The sequence below is a fragment of the Vitis vinifera genome, chromosome 13 (genome assembly GCF_030704535.1).
Source record: "Vitis vinifera cultivar Pinot Noir 40024 chromosome 13, ASM3070453v1".
Lineage (NCBI taxonomy): Eukaryota > Viridiplantae > Streptophyta > Magnoliopsida > Vitales > Vitaceae > Vitis > Vitis vinifera.
In genome coordinates this window covers 764,781-779,733 of record NC_081817.1, presented here as the reverse complement: position 1 = coordinate 779,733, position 14,953 = coordinate 764,781, and the positions used below count along the sequence as shown (strand labels likewise).

General features: G+C 37.7%; 3 protein-coding genes and 1 long non-coding RNA gene across 4 annotated transcripts; 1 reads left to right on the top strand and 3 right to left on the bottom strand.

Moving 5' to 3' along the window:
- The first annotated feature begins 1,381 nt into the window (after positions 1-1,381).
- Positions 1,382-1,934, top strand: LOC100852682 (uncharacterized). The gene is made up of 2 exons (XR_787117.3): positions 1,382-1,545; positions 1,671-1,934. It is a non-coding gene; the product is annotated as an uncharacterized LOC100852682 (long non-coding RNA).
- A 1,380-nt stretch (positions 1,935-3,314) lies between these two features.
- On the bottom strand, positions 3,315-4,966 carry LOC100260493 (transcription factor MYB77). The gene has a single exon (XM_002272670.5). It carries the CDS (start codon positions 4,492-4,494, stop codon positions 3,733-3,735), a length of 762 nt encoding a protein of 253 aa, XP_002272706.1. The 5' UTR covers positions 4,495-4,966; the 3' UTR covers positions 3,315-3,732.
- Positions 4,967-6,051: 1,085 nt separating this feature from the next.
- On the bottom strand, positions 6,052-7,509 carry LOC100265720 (transcription factor bHLH51). The gene is made up of 2 exons (XM_002272632.5): positions 6,928-7,509; positions 6,052-6,710 (listed from the first exon to the last, which is right to left on the bottom strand). Exons 1-2 carry the CDS (start codon positions 7,210-7,212, stop codon positions 6,237-6,239), a joined length of 759 nt encoding a protein of 252 aa, XP_002272668.2. The 5' UTR covers positions 7,213-7,509; the 3' UTR covers positions 6,052-6,236.
- Positions 7,510-11,213: 3,704 nt separating this feature from the next.
- On the bottom strand, positions 11,214-14,943 carry LOC100255332 (uncharacterized). Its single transcript, XM_002270630.5, has 2 exons — positions 14,805-14,943; positions 11,214-12,137 (listed from the first exon to the last, which is right to left on the bottom strand). Exons 1-2 carry the CDS (start codon positions 14,844-14,846, stop codon positions 11,418-11,420), a joined length of 762 nt encoding a protein of 253 aa, XP_002270666.1. The 5' UTR covers positions 14,847-14,943; the 3' UTR covers positions 11,214-11,417.
- Positions 14,944-14,953: the final 10 nt, after the last annotated feature.

Below are 14,953 nucleotides of genomic sequence, written 5' to 3'. Positions count from 1 at the left end.
CATACTAAAAAACCCTAATTACAAAGGGTGGTTCCACAATGGGCTAAACGAGCCCAACAGGCCTCAATAAATCTCCCATTAAAAAAGCCATGCAATATTATTCGGGTCGGGTCGTCAAACCGGATCAAACAAAACTAGGCTCCACAAAGCCCAACACATACAGCCCATCCTCGGGTTGACAAGAAGATAAATAAAAAAATAATGGCAAAATGCAAAAACTTGCCACCTGAAGAGGGGTCTACAAATGCCTATATTACATTTCATCAAGGGTCTTGCTATGACACCGAATTGGCAACTATTGAAAATTTGGACTAATTATAATATGTTATGAGTGTGATTGTTTTGTATTGCACTTCCGTCTCATTTATTTGTATTATAGTCATATTCTTATATAGTTTAATCCTATTTACTTTTATCTAATCCCATTTATTTGTATCATGGTTCAATACATTTATATCCTTGTTTAAAGACGTAAATTTCATTATACATTTTCAACGACGAATATTGAAAGTTTAATAGGAATTGAATGGATGCCTTACCATTTTCCTTTCATCGAACGTCTTTCAAAAACATCTCGTAAGTCAAATTTTTTCCTCACTTTAACCTGCTCCTACGTTGGGCTTTAAGTTTGATGGATTGGCTCAAAACACTAATTGAGCCCAATAACTTGAGATCAAGGCCCAGCCTGCATGGGCGGCTAATTCTTAGGCCCAAGCCTTCAAAATATATGATTAGGGATTTCAACCTTTCTACACAATGCCACTAAACCGAATATTCTCACTTTTTTTTTCTTATAATGTTTCACGTGATAAAAATAATGAATTTAATTCTCGAACCCAAACCGAGGTTGAGCTACAAATTGATGGTATATTTGGAAATTGTTTTGAAAACAATTTTATATATTAAAAAGCATGTTCAATATTGAAAACAATTTTTTGAAAATTGATTATGAAGATAAGTTTTTTTTTTTAAAAAAAAAAAAACAAATTTGAAGTATGTTTAGGTGTTCTTTTAAAGTATTCTAAACAAAAATTGGAAATATGAAGAATATTTTGTGAATTTTTATATTGTATATGAATGCAAAGTATTATATTTAAGTTTCGAAATAAAATTTTATTTCTTAAAAACAATTGAAAACTGTTTTAAAGAAGTGTTTTCAATAACTATTTTCAGCAATATAGTCAAAGAGGTGTGATCCGAAGACCCACCTGGCCTAACAGAGGGCGGCCCAAAACCCAAGACCAAAGGAATGGACCCATTCGTAGATGGTACAGCCGCCGCCCCCCCTGTTTTTTTTGGGTCATATGAGCCCGTCCCTCATGCAAGGCTCAGACCCAACAAGTGATATGACTTGATATTGAGCCCAGTAAACATGGGCCTAAAACCAACATCCAAATAAGCCCATCACCCCTAGGGTTCACCTATAAATACTTCGACAGCCCTCAAGACCCAAAATCTCTGCCCTCTTTACCAGCAGCCTAGCAGAAAAATTAGGGTTTTACAGAGAAGGAAGGCTATCATCACCCGATCACCATGAGAGCTAAGGTATGTCTTCTTCACCGATCTCTCTACGTATATGAACCTTTCGATTTTTGTTTCTAGAACTTCGGTTTGTAATTGAATGGCGACGATTGATTCGGTTGTTGTTTCGTTTGTTGGTTTTTTATCAGTGGAAGAAGAAGCGTATGAGGAGGTTGAAGAGGAAGCGCCGAAAGATGAGGCAGAGATCCAAGTAGGCGAACCAATGAACGGTCCTCATCAGTTTCGTTTTCTCCGTTTAGAGTCGTTTTTTTTGTTATAAGTCAGTACCGTTTGGTCGAAGTTTTATCTTGTTTAATGTTCTGATACATTTTGTTTAGATTCAGTTTGGAGAATCTTCACACTTGGATTATGCTACTGTGTTTTGGTTATTAAGATTTCTTTATGTTGATGAATCTCATTTTCTTGGGTGAATTGCTGATGAATTTTTTTAGGGTTTTTTGGGTTTGATTTAGCCTTCCTGGAATAGTATATGGAAACTGTGACTCCTATTGTAACTGCAGATGTCATGGAACTAAAAAGTTGGTAGAACCATGGTTTAAGCCCAATCACAAAGGCGATTGTAGTGGGGTTTCCATTTGGTTTGAATTCCAATTTAAGCTTGTTGTCATGTTTTCCCATTGTTCTCAGGAAGTTAGTTTGCTGGTGCTCTATATAAATAATATGGAGTTTCACAAAGGGATTATAGCGGGGTTTTCCTGCAGTTTCCAGGAAGTTTCTCTGTTGATGATTTTTCTTTTTATTTGGAGTTTGACAAAGGGGATTGTAAGGGAATTACAGTTGGGCTTAAATTTCTACCTAAGCTTGCTGTCTTGTTTTCCCTCCATGTTACCAGGAAATTTCTCTTTTGAGATTCTACAGAAATAAGTTCTAATTTTCCGCTTTAGGAGTTGTTTCATTAAGCATAAGAGCATCAGATTTGGGTATTTTTAGGGGTCGGGAATGCATATGTTTGACCAATCTTGAAATTAAATTTCTATCATAATCATCTGGCCTTTCTTGAGGAGGTTGGGTTTTGTACTTGATCACCAATCTAGACATTTAATCTTTATCATGATTATTCAGCCTAGTGTTGGGTCAGTACATATCTTGGGGATAGTGCGGGAAAGCCTCTCTTGCTGTATATCATCTTGCCGGTGTTGTGTATATGTATATGGCTCTGTTATATTATTAAGCATTCATGGGTGTTTTTACCTTGGTATGGGGCCTCTATAAGGGGAAATGTGTGAATGGATTTTCAAGATGCATCAGGAGACTCTCTCTGGAAGTCATCAACATTAATTTTGTTGTCAAGGGTGGAGAATGTTGTTTGTTTTATTTTTTCCCATCAGCAAACCTAAACAATTGTAATTACAATTCTCAAAGGGAATGCAGTTGGGGGGAGAATTTTATATTTGGATCCTTTAAAATTAAAGGATGCACCTTGAGAAAAGTATGTATCTTGGTGGAATATGTGATGGACTAAAGAAATTAGTTGATCATTGTGTTAAAAAGAGGATTAAATTTGCCAGGGACCTGAAACATGTGGATGACTCCTCGCCTTAGGGTTTGAAACATGTTTTCTAATCTCTCTTTGAATTTCTTAGATGGGGTTTCTTATTTTGTTGATTGATGAGAGGGGGAGGGGCTTTGGGGTTTTTCCTTAGCTTTGCTGCCTGGGGTCCTTTTGTGTACTATGTGAACTTTGGAGCCTCAGATTCTCTGTAACATTACGCACATTTGTGATCTATTCGTGTTGGAATAATAACACAGCCTAACAGTTGGATGCCCCGGAAGGTTCTAGGTCCTTGGCTTGGTACCCATTGATGCCTTAGAATAGGTTGCCATTGTTTTTTTTTTAATACGCAGATCCATCCACCGAGATCTCCTAGACCGGAATCTGGTATTCAATTCATCATTCAAACTAGTACAAATAATTGGCATACCCATCCGTGAATGAGAGAGGGGTTAGAGAAGATTTGATCTTCAAATTACCATCAACTTTTCTCAAAGTAGAACCTTTTCCATTGTTGGTAGATGTAAGGTTAGAAAAGAGTGAAATAAAAGTTTTTTTTTCTTTTTTTTTTTAAAAAACAAGTATTAAAACTACTGATTCATCTAAAATTTCAGCTGCCATTCCTCAACCACCCAGCTCTAACGTTGTCGGTATAAAAAGAAAGACAGCTGTGAGACTGAAACTTTTGGTATAAGATTTTAGGGATTATTTTGGGCCGCTGGGTCGAGCTCAGGCCTAACCCGAAGCCCATCCTCTGCCCGTAACGCGATGAAGTAATTCCTAACCTCCTCCGCTATCATACGCTGTATTATCTTTACCAAGCACGTGTCCGCCATCTCCACCGCACACCTCTCCCCTTCTTTCCTCGTGATGCGCGCCCCTTCATCTCGAGCATCCTCCACTCTATCACCCACGGGTAACGTTACCACACTATCTCCCGGCGGGGATAGCGTTAGCGACGTCTCCGGCTCGGCCTTAACCCTATCGCAGCTGTTGTGCTCCGGCGATGCGCCAACGAGCTGCCGCTTTAGTCCCGAGTCCGACTCGGACGACACTGTTGCATCAAAACTCGGGCGCTTCATCGCTGAGTTCGACTCTGACGACGCCGACGACAGCTCCCCAACCCGACGCCGCCGGAGAGTCGAGTTCCAGTGATTCTTAATCGCATTATCCGTCCGCCCGGGCAAGATACGCGCAATAGTAGCCCACTTGTTGCCGTGAACGGCATGCGCCTGAACGATGACGGCGTCCTCTGCCGGACTAAATGGCCGGTGCTGCACCTCCGGACTAAGCTGATTGCACCACCTCAGCCTACACGACTTGCCGGAACGACCTGGTATGCCGGCGCTGATCAGAGACCAGTTTCTGGGACCATGCTCCTCAACAAGCTTGACAAGAGAAGCATCCTCTTGTGGGCTCCAAGAACCCTTGATCCGATCACCGCCGGTGGTCAGAGTCATCGGCGAAAAAATTAATTAAAAATTTGTAAATGAGTTGGGTTTCATCTAAAACGAAAAGGGCAGTCAAAGATGAATGTATATATAAGCATTGAGTCGTTATAAGCGCGTATAGAGTAAAGATTCAGTTAGGGTTTGGGGTTGAGTTGATGCATGAGGTTGGAGAGATGACGAAGGGAGTTATAACTTCCTCTTTTAACTGATTCAGTAACGGCTTTTCCTTATTCTTCTATTCTATATATGCGTTATTCAACTCCGAAACCGTGGCAGTTTTGGTTCCTAATTATCAAAATAATATTTTTTTTAATTTTTTTTAGTTTATTTTTTGAGTTTGGATTTATCTTGATCGGACGGTGATGATGGGCAATAAAATATTAAAATCACTGTGAGCCATCAAAATTGAAAAGACTTTTGGGTTTCTGTTTTTGGTGGTTTTGACTAGTAAAAGGGGTGGGGGGAGTGTGGGAGGCAGTGCGACATTGGAGATTGGGGCCGGGCGTTACTCAGACTCTGCTTTAAAACCGCCGTATATGCCAAGGCCTCCACTCCGCACTCCCTTTCTTGAAACTGCCTTTTAATTCCCTCTTTTCCTCCCTCTCTCTCTCTCTCTCTTGCCTCTGCATCATCTCCCCACCCCTTTTCCATCCTTCCATATTCTTAAGCCTCAATTATTGAAAAGGGGTTATACATTTATAATCAATCAAGTTAAATCTTAGTTGTTAAATTAGAGGGTGGGCAGCTCAAGGATGTGTTTGAACAATTTTATAGTTTAAGAACAATTTTGACGTTTTGTTTGAGAATTTGAAATATTTTTTAATTTTTTATCTATGTTTCTAAATATTTTAAAAAAATAAATTTTATATATAATGTTTTATTTTTAATTAATCTTCATAACCTTTTCGTTATTTTTTGAAATGAAGCACATTATTTTCTATTTTCTTAGAACAAATCTAAAGTGCTTTGAATTGTTTCTTTGTAGAGCAGTCTAAGCAACAATAGAGAAAATGAAGAATTTTGTTCATAACTCTAAATGTTTGATTAAACTTTCGTCACACCATCAAGATTTTACTTTGAAATTATGGTCTAAATAAACCCAGAATTATTTCAAATGAAGCTTGTTGTTCAAATCAATCCAATATCCTTTCAAATAACATCAATCTCTTATCTCTTTCGATATCAATCTAATCTGTTTTGATTCGATACTATTCAACTGATGAGACCCTAAAAAAAAAAAGTGACAATTGAGGGATGGGCTTTTGGACTAAGGCCCAGGCCCAGGCCAGGTACCCTTTGGAAAAACATGGAAGCTACATCCGGGATTATGCCTAAGTAGATCAAACAACAAATGCAGTAAGGTTTGTGGGAAGAACACCCATATTGCTTGATGATTTTTTTCTTTCGAATTTATAATTTAATATGTATTTAAATTTTAAAATAAAAATAAAAATAAAACCCAATGCTTTCAATAATCGAAAGTTTGATACTCTTTCAGACTACTACTTACACAACAATGGGGGGACCTACAAACTTTTGCTTTTGAAGAGGTAAAAGGAGATCATATAATGAGAAGTTTGCTTTTTCTTATATAGGGGGAGAATAACCCATATCATTCATATGAATAGTATGCACCACATGATTGATTTCTTCACCAGAAATGGTGGGAAATTTCATTTTTTACAGTAGAGGAAAAACCAGAAATTTGGGGAAGATCTGAGGGAGGAGGAGGAGGAGGAAGAAGAAGAAGATCATTGTGGGAAATTAGAGGGCAAGAAGAACCTTTGCCTTTTGCTTGTAATGCGGTAGTTTGAAGCTGTGGATGATGAAACAATTCTACTCAAAACCACTTTAAGGGACTGTTTGAGAGTGCTAATGCAGACACTGTTGCTGTCATCCTTGCTGCAAAGAACCAGAATGCTTTTAGTTCTGCCACTCAAACTCGCCATATCTGCTCGAATCGTTGTCAGTTTCAGGCCTTGGAGAGCTCGGATGAGCTCTGAGAACAGCTCTGGACGATCTTCACAGCAGACGGATGCTTTGATGAAGATATTCTCTGGGGTTTTAATGGTGTTGTTGGGGACTAATCCTTGATCAAATTCACAGTCCACGGTCACTTCATCAACTTCAGTTGGAACTGTGAAAACGTCGCTCACTTCCATCGCTTGTCTCTTCAGATCCTTGACATGATCGATTACGCTTCCTAGGAGAGCTGCCTTGTCCATCTGCAGTAAAGAGATATCGATCTGCTCAGACTCTAACAAAGGATATATGTAGGCTTCGTAACATTTTTAAGGACTAAGCATAACCAACCAAACTGTTTTCCACTACTAATTCTCAAGATAATACCGGAAAACATGCATAAACACAAGAATTCCAGACATGGGCTGACTCAAGTAATCAAGAAAAAAGGGATGATCGAAAGAGAAAAAGATGCAGTACCTTTTCAGACTTGGGGATTAGCTTCCTGAGAGTGGCAAGCTGCGCGTTGATTCTATCCCTACGCCGCTTCTCCGCCTGGCTGTGGCTCTTGGAAGCTGTTGCAGTCCTCTCATCTGATCTATCCTCTGTTGCCATCTTTTCAACGGGTAAAGACCATGAAGGGAATCCATGGAATTGGAATGAGGCAGAAACATGAGGAGGTGGCAGCCATGGAAGTACAGGTGCTGCATCACATTGAGTGCAATCAGCCTCTTGAGCCCAACCAGAATAAAGGCAATTCTCCATGTCCAACAAACAACCTCTCTCATATCCAGCTACAAATCTATCTCCTTTTTATCACTCACACACACACACACACGCCTACTGTTTCTGCACTACTAATATGTGATCTTTATATCGTGATGGCGATTGGTGTGATATCTAGTAACCTTTAATTGGTCAAATACAAATTGTGTTTGGCCTTATCCGCCAGTCACCTCAAACCTAAAATTTTACCTTTACTCATGAAAACAAATCGGCTAAATCTTAAAAGGATCTTCATGACTACCGAAAAATGGTGATGCAGATAAGCATCCCATGCTCACAGAAAACTGGACAAGAAATCGAAACATACTGTGTGTCAAGAACAGATGGGAAGAAGTATCATATATAGACATGGCAAGAACATCAATCTAGTAAACAATGAGAAATAGCAACTAGAAATTTATCACCATAATACAAAGTGGTGTAAGTATCTTCATGGTACTTCTGGTTGAGTTTTTTTATTTTTTCTTTTTTTTTTAATTTTGTATTTACAGAGCCTAAAATTATTCACTCTATTGCAATCACCATCACATTTATGCAGCTCTTTGGCAATCTTTCTCCTACATGTACATGCATTTTCAACCATGGTATTATTGTGTGTCGGGAGTGGAGTTGTGTTTGGCTCTAAGGACAGTGAAACCCTATATTGGATGTTGCTTTTTGCTAAATGGAACAGAGCAGAGGAGGGTTTTTGTAAAACTTATTCGCAACCTGATTAGTATATCCTTATAACCGAACAACCGAGGGTAAGCAAACGGGGACAATCCTAAGTTTTCTCAGATTGATCTCTACTGAGGCCACTCATTTTAGTGGCTTGGCTTGTCCACTTTCATTTATTTTCCCTGATGATAAAGATAGTACTGCACAAGAAAACAAGGGGCTTCAACCAGAATCACCAACTGGTCTCTGGGTAGGACCCAAATCTCATTCATCATTGTAAATCACCATAAAGAGGACTTAAAAGATTGATACGACTACCAATCAACCACTCTGTAAATTCTATCTCTGAGCAACGTGTGGTGCTTATGGTTCCCATCTCTTCTTCTTCCTTTTATCTACTCTCTGCTAGGAGTTTGGATTCTTCAGTGCAGCATTTTGGGTCCCATTGCCCCCATTTCTTGTTCAAACAGCAAAAGACTTTGACATCGTCGGCAGGGGTCACAATGAAAATGTGCCAAATCAAGGCATACAATGGATATAACCAGTATGCCTTTATCGGTTAGATGGCACAAGTTGCCAACCCATGTGCCTATGATATTTTGTTGATTGGAGAGGACAGATTATAAGAACTCAGGAGTGATAAACATGGCAGATCATTATAGAACAACCAACAAGAAACCTTGAAGCAAGCATAATAATTTCAATCATTTTAAGCTTCATATGGGGTGTTTGAGCACTTGTTGAAGTGGAAAAGAAAAGGATAATCATTACTTCACTGTACTCTACACGTAGTTTAGCACATAAGTAGTGTTGTAATATCTATTCAGCACTGTAATCACCATAGAAGATCACTGAAAATATTCTTCATTCTAATGAATGAGAGAGAGAGAGAGAGAGAGAGTTAACCTTGGTCTCCTGTATTAGTTGAGTTAAAAGGAAAAGGTAAACTTTGAGCTACACCTACATGTCTCCGTCAAAACTTTGGCTCTATAACTAACTTCCCATAAAAGTTCAAACTAGAGCTGTATGAGCAGAATAGTCTATCCACAGCTATAAGAAAAATTTGAGGATCACTATAGATTGAGGAGATGCTACAAATCCTGTGGCCACCTAAGCAACAAAAGAAAAGTTTTACCTACAAAACCTGTAATTCCAGATGTGACAAAAGGCAACTTGGCCTGAGGTGGTCAGGCACGGCACTTAGGTGAGATTGAAATGAAGCAGAAACAGAATACATTAGATTGATTGGACAGCATGCCAAAGACACAACTTTTTTATTCTGTATCCTCTTCCCTTTCTTAGTCTAATTAATATCTTGCCTACCATACAAGAAAAGGAAGTCACGGACTCACGGCTTCCAGATCTGTGGTGAAAAGAAAAAAACTCAACAAGTACTGTTTCATATGGTCTACATCTAGTTAAAAATCCAGCTAATTGAAGTCCAGCTAATCGGGTACATCACCGTCTTGAGGCATATTTGAAGTTAATAATTCAATCCTATGCCAAAAGAATCCAAATATCAGGTAGGAATCATTGCAGCAGCTTATGATGAGTTGGCAAATTGAATCAAGAATTTCACTGTGAGGATGTTCGTAGTTCAGGGAAAATTACCTTTGGGCATATTACGAATGTCCAGAAGCAATTTTAATGAGTATGGTACATTGATTGATTTAGAAGAGATAAAAGCATAACTTCCTAGAGCATGGATATGCTACAAAGATCCAAAAAGATATCTGTTTTCACATGAAAACATAAATCACAGCTATAGTTGGAATTGAGATATGTTTACCCTCCTCAATTGCATGAGCCCTTGCATGTCATTTCTATACAGCAGAAATACTCCCAAATTTGGATGAAGCAAAGACAACAAGCAACAATTTGCAAGCATAATATCTGAAACTTTTCACCTTAAGGACCAAGTTTCCATTACATCTCGCCTTTGGACAAATGATAAATCTCAGGCTGAACTAGATGGTGAGCTGTGGACCTGTCTAGTTCAGCCTCATCTCCAAACATTATGTTTATCTAAGGTTCCTTTGCATCTAACCTAAAATTGATTTTGATAAAGTAAAACATGAGAAAACTAAAAACAATCTTGATTGAGTAAAACATGGGTTGGGTGATTGTAAGACCAAATAATACAGTTAGGGAATAGCTCTTCAGTAAGTCAACTCTCGACCCTCTTTTTTTTTTTTTTTTTTTTTTGGGGATAGGTAAACTTTTGTCCCCATTGGAACTTGAACCTAGAACCTCTCACAAACCTTCCTCTTCCCTTTACCACTTGAGCCAAGCCTCAAGGGCAAGTCAACTCTCAACTGATTCATGAAATTATATAGCATTTAATAGTAAAGTAAGTTTAAGGTAGGCAATAGCTAAAGGGTGAAATTTTGAAAAAATAATTGGTATAATAACGTCCTATTGGGATAGTCTTTTCCTAGCCAAAGATGAATGGGTAGCAGGGTGTGGGAGCAAGTTGGGGAGGGAGACTACTAGAACCCCTGTTTTACAAGACAAACCCGTGATTGGGAACTAGATGGAATGAATACTTTTTTTTAGGAGACTACAAGTGTAGTCAATTTGTAGGGACAACAAAGATAAAATGGTTTCGCTAAATTCAAAGTGTGGCAAATTTTTAATTAAATCTCTTAACTTCTTTTTGTCTTATAGAAGAATGAAGTCTTTTCCTGCAAGTATAGTTTGGAATCATTGGGTTTCCTGAGGATCTGCATTTTGCTTAGGAAGCAGTTTGGGAAAGGATCTTAATTTTGGACCAACTTAAAAGGAGGGGATGAAAGTTTCTAAACAGATACCATATACACTAGAGGAGAAGAAATAATTAATCATATCCTTCCTCATTGCTCAAAAGCATCCATCTTATGATAGTTGATTTACTCTTTATTTGGGATACATTAGGTGAAGATGCTCTTTTGAGTTAGCATGGATCTTTTGTTGGGATAAAGAGGAAGAAAGCTTACATTTGCTCCTTTGTGCTTATGTTGAATCATATGAAAGGAGATAAATAAGAGAGCATGTGAAAATTCTAATAGAGTTGACCAAGCAATTAAATAATCCTTTATATATACTTTTTTGAAGTGGGTTAGAATGTATATAAGAGATTGCTCAATGTCCATATAGACTTTGTTAACCAGCTCTAAATAGGGAGAGGGAGTTGTTTTTCATTTCTCTCTCCTCTTTGTTTGACCTTTTGGTATCTTTGTATAACCATATAAGCTTTTGTGCCCCTTCACCTTTTAATATAATTTTTGTTTGCCTATAAAAAGAAAAAATAAAATAAAATAGAAAGAAAGAATACAAAGCAGAAAGGCGAATAAAAATGACATTGTATATCATTGTCGGCCGACCAATTCTTTGTACAATGAAGTATATACCTTGCCTGAAAGAAGAGGTAAAATCCTAACCACAAAAAGCAAAGCATCTAAGGTACCTGAAGTGAAGATAGCTTGTGGTTCTCATGGATGAGGCAAGCCCATCTAGAAGAAAAAAAAAAAAACCCATTGCCATCCAACTTAGTACTCATTAAAATGGATGGCACCGGCTTTCCACACTATGTAAGTTGTTGCAAACATCACTGTGCTGATAAAAACAAATGAGAAAGCAATGATAAACAGATCAACACCGCCTGGAAACTGAAAGGTCAGGCCCTGTTTCGGCAACCCTCGCTTGCTGTCATCAAACAAGTTTGTAGGGGCTTCTGGAAGGCCAGACCTTCTCTTCCCTTTATCACTTGCTCTTAGAGCATCCAAAACTTTGCTGCCTAGTTCTGATTTAGATGACGTTGTTTCTGTGTAACGGCTGAGAACCCTTGCTGCCCTTAGTCTCTCTCTTGCAGTTAATGGAGATCTTTTGGGCTTAGATTGTGAATCAGGAGAGGATCCTGTGTTCTGCTTCAGATCTGATGAAACAGTAGAACCCTTAGAAGCCTCAAAAGTTTGAGGCTCTGACTCATTGACAATATTAGTTTGAAATTGGCCATTTCCTGCTGCATAATCCAAGGATGAAGGATTCACTGCTAAGACCTGATCTTCAGAATCTACACTTCCAGAGCTTTTCTCACTGGTCTCCCCAGCAACTTGATCACTATCTGCAACTAAAAGACCCGAGTCCCATCTTTTGTGCTTTATGGATCTCTTTGACTCAAACACCCCCAAGGAGGATGAGCTAGGGGTGACCTTCAGTAGTGAAACTCCAACAGGAGATCTCGAAACATGCTGGTATTTGGCTTGAAGCTTTGCAAGGAGAAACAAATTGTCAACAAATGAGGGGCATAAAAGGCATTGCAAAATTTCTACACTATCAAATTATAAGTCATAAAGGTAAGTTCTCTGTCTGTCCAACCACAAAATTGAAATGCATTAATTTTCTTCTAAAATGAAGATCTGCAATCATTTGTTGGGCATCACACATACTTATCATGGATAGAAACACCTCTTTGGACCATCGAAGCTCATTAAGCAACACAATTGTTAACAAAGAATAAAAAGGTCCATATTGATGAATTTAACAATCAGAATTTCCAAACTGATGAATCTAACATTTTTAATTGAATCTACTGCCATCTTTTCACTAAGCTGGAAGTTTTCTCTCCTACATGAGAAAATGAATACAACATAAGAAGCTAGACATGTTGATGCTTCTTCTCATTCAAATAGTCCAAGTCCTAAAAGGTGCCATATTTTCTCTAGACCCAACAAACTACATATCAAATAGTGATGAGGATGAATCTCCAAGATATACATCAAAAAGGAAACTAGTATTAATTGCAATTAAAATAAGATTAGTATTACTTGAAATTAAATTAAGATTAGAATTAGTTGGAATTAAAACATGATTAGTATTTGGAATCAAATCAAGATTAGCTAATCAGGTTATAAGATAATTAGAATTAGAATCATAATAACTTATTAGAATCCTAGTAGACTTTGAATTTCTAGAGAAGCCTATAAATAAGGCTAATCGATGATGAATTGATTGATGTTAATAATATTATGTTTTTTTATTTGCAAAGTATTGCAATCCTCAATGGTGAGACTCCATTGATTTTCTTCTAAGTGAAACTCCTAGAAAGCCTTAGTGAAACTCTAAGGTTTTCATCTCTTCTTCGTCATATCTTTTCTCTTTATTTTTTGTATTTTATTTTTCTCTACCATAAACTTTATTCCTTGTTCCTCTCCTTACACCCTAAAAATAAAAACTCTAGCCCACCTATTTGAGTGTAGGCAACCATCCTAGGGTTGTCCTACGACTTCTTGAAGAAACATGATATCATTTTTGGTTCTAAAACACTCCAAAAGTGGCATAACCTCTCTGGAGTTATCAATTTCCAGAGACAATTCACACAACTTTTCTATCATCAACTCAATATAAGAGTGGAGCAAAAGCACATTTGTCATGTCCTTGGTCGCATTTATGAAATGTTAAAACTACCTAATATATCTCAACATTCTGAATCAAGATCTTTAGTAAAGGCAGATTAAGCCTCATTGAGAGTCACTCTCTGGAATGGAACAGCAAAAAGCAATTTTATACACAGATGTGAAAGCTCTATCAATAGAAGCATTCTAGTCCATTTTTTTTAAGAGAGGAATGATTCCCTCATCTAAGAACCGTCTTCACTCACTATTCCTCGCCATCAAAAAGAGTGATTGAGAATCTCAAAAGCCTAAACAAAATTGCAGAATTGAGCATACCCCAAGGCTTTCCTCTCATCCCTTTTTAGCCAACCCAAGTTCCCACCTTATTTACAAAAAATTCCAAAATAGAAATAAAGGGTTTTCAACATGAAGGAAGAAGCAAGTGGTAAAAGGATGAGTAATTACTTCAAACCCCCGCACTGAATTGCAAGTTTTATATCAATAAGCTTGGAAAATATGAAATCATTTTGAAAAAATCATTGGAACATTCTAGTTAAATATGTGGACAGTCGGCTAAGAGGGTAGTCACCAGTGCAGCATGGATAATCATGATCCACTTTCAACGTCAGAATGCTCCTCATGTGGAAAATAAGGTTATAAAATTAATATGTCTCTAGGTGAACCAGCCAGCATAGCAGTTTACCAAATCTTTTAAGTTAATTCCTTGGGTCCATGTTACTGTTTGAATGACAGAAAAAAAAAAAAAAAATTAAATATATCAACAAGGGAGCCTTGATTTTTAATTACCAGTTGTGAGAACAAGGAAAATAGAGTCATGGTTCTGTTCCTTGAAAATGTATCCTAGAGAACAAAATAAGGACAGAAAAACTTCAAAAATTTGTTCAGCTACTTGTTCTTCAAAACGGTTCTTTTTCAAACAGAGTTGAAAAGTAGGATACATTTTCGGACCACAGTAAATTGATATTATCTGTTTCCTACAAAAATGGGGGAAAATGGCACTTCAGAAATCTGTTTTCCAAGAAAACAAAACTAAACAAGCCCATATTTTCTAAAAACTAGCACCCAAAGTTCCCTGAGCTTCTAGGCCCGGACCCGGAGAGGTTCGACCTCGGAGGGTACACAACAACAACAGCTATTTCGAAATTTTTTATTTTTTTATTTTTTTTGTTTTTTGTTATGTATTTTGACTATTTTCATACCTCTCCGCTTGAATCTGCTGAAAACAGGCCATGATTGGAAACTCCACTGAATCAAGCGGTTCACTTGTTGAAAAAAAAAAAAAAGCTTCATTTCGAAACAAATGAATTCGAAATTGAATAAAATTCCATCAATTCAACCAAAAAGAGCCGAATCAACATAATTACATTTTAATTTTCAATCCGAATTGATCATATGATAAAATCATGCCAATCCAAAGATCTCAAATTCAAGATTTGTAACAGAACTCAAATATCAAGAAATGCATCGCCTAATGGAAAAAAAAACAAAAAGCAGATGAAGGAGAATGAAGGTGAGAAGTACCGTAGAGTTGAAGCCGAGGACTGAGTTCAGAGAAACAGCCATTGTTGTGGAGATCTAAGGTCCAACCATTAAGAGAGTGTGTCGGGGTGTTGTTTGAGGTGGACGATAAGGGAGGGTCGCAAATTCTTCTTATCGTCACGCTGTTTTAT

Coding starts and splice junctions, on each gene's coding strand:
- LOC100260493 (XM_002272670.5), bottom strand. CDS start 4,494: ATGACTCTGACCACCGGCGGTGATCGGATCAAGGGTTCTTGGAGCCCA.
- LOC100255332 (XM_002270630.5), bottom strand. CDS start 14,846: ATGGCTGTTTCTCTGAACTCAGTCCTCGGCTTCAACTCTACG. Junction 12,138..14,804: donor TCCTCGGCTTCAACTCTACG/GTACTTCTCACC, acceptor CTCCTTGCAAAG/CTTCAAGCCAAATACCAGCA.
- LOC100265720 (XM_002272632.5), bottom strand. CDS start 7,212: ATGGAGAATTGCCTTTATTCTGGTTGGGCTCAAGAGGCTGATTGCACT. Junction 6,711..6,927: donor TAATCCCCAAGTCTGAAAAG/GTACTGCATCTT, acceptor TCTTTACTGCAG/ATGGACAAGGCAGCTCTCCT.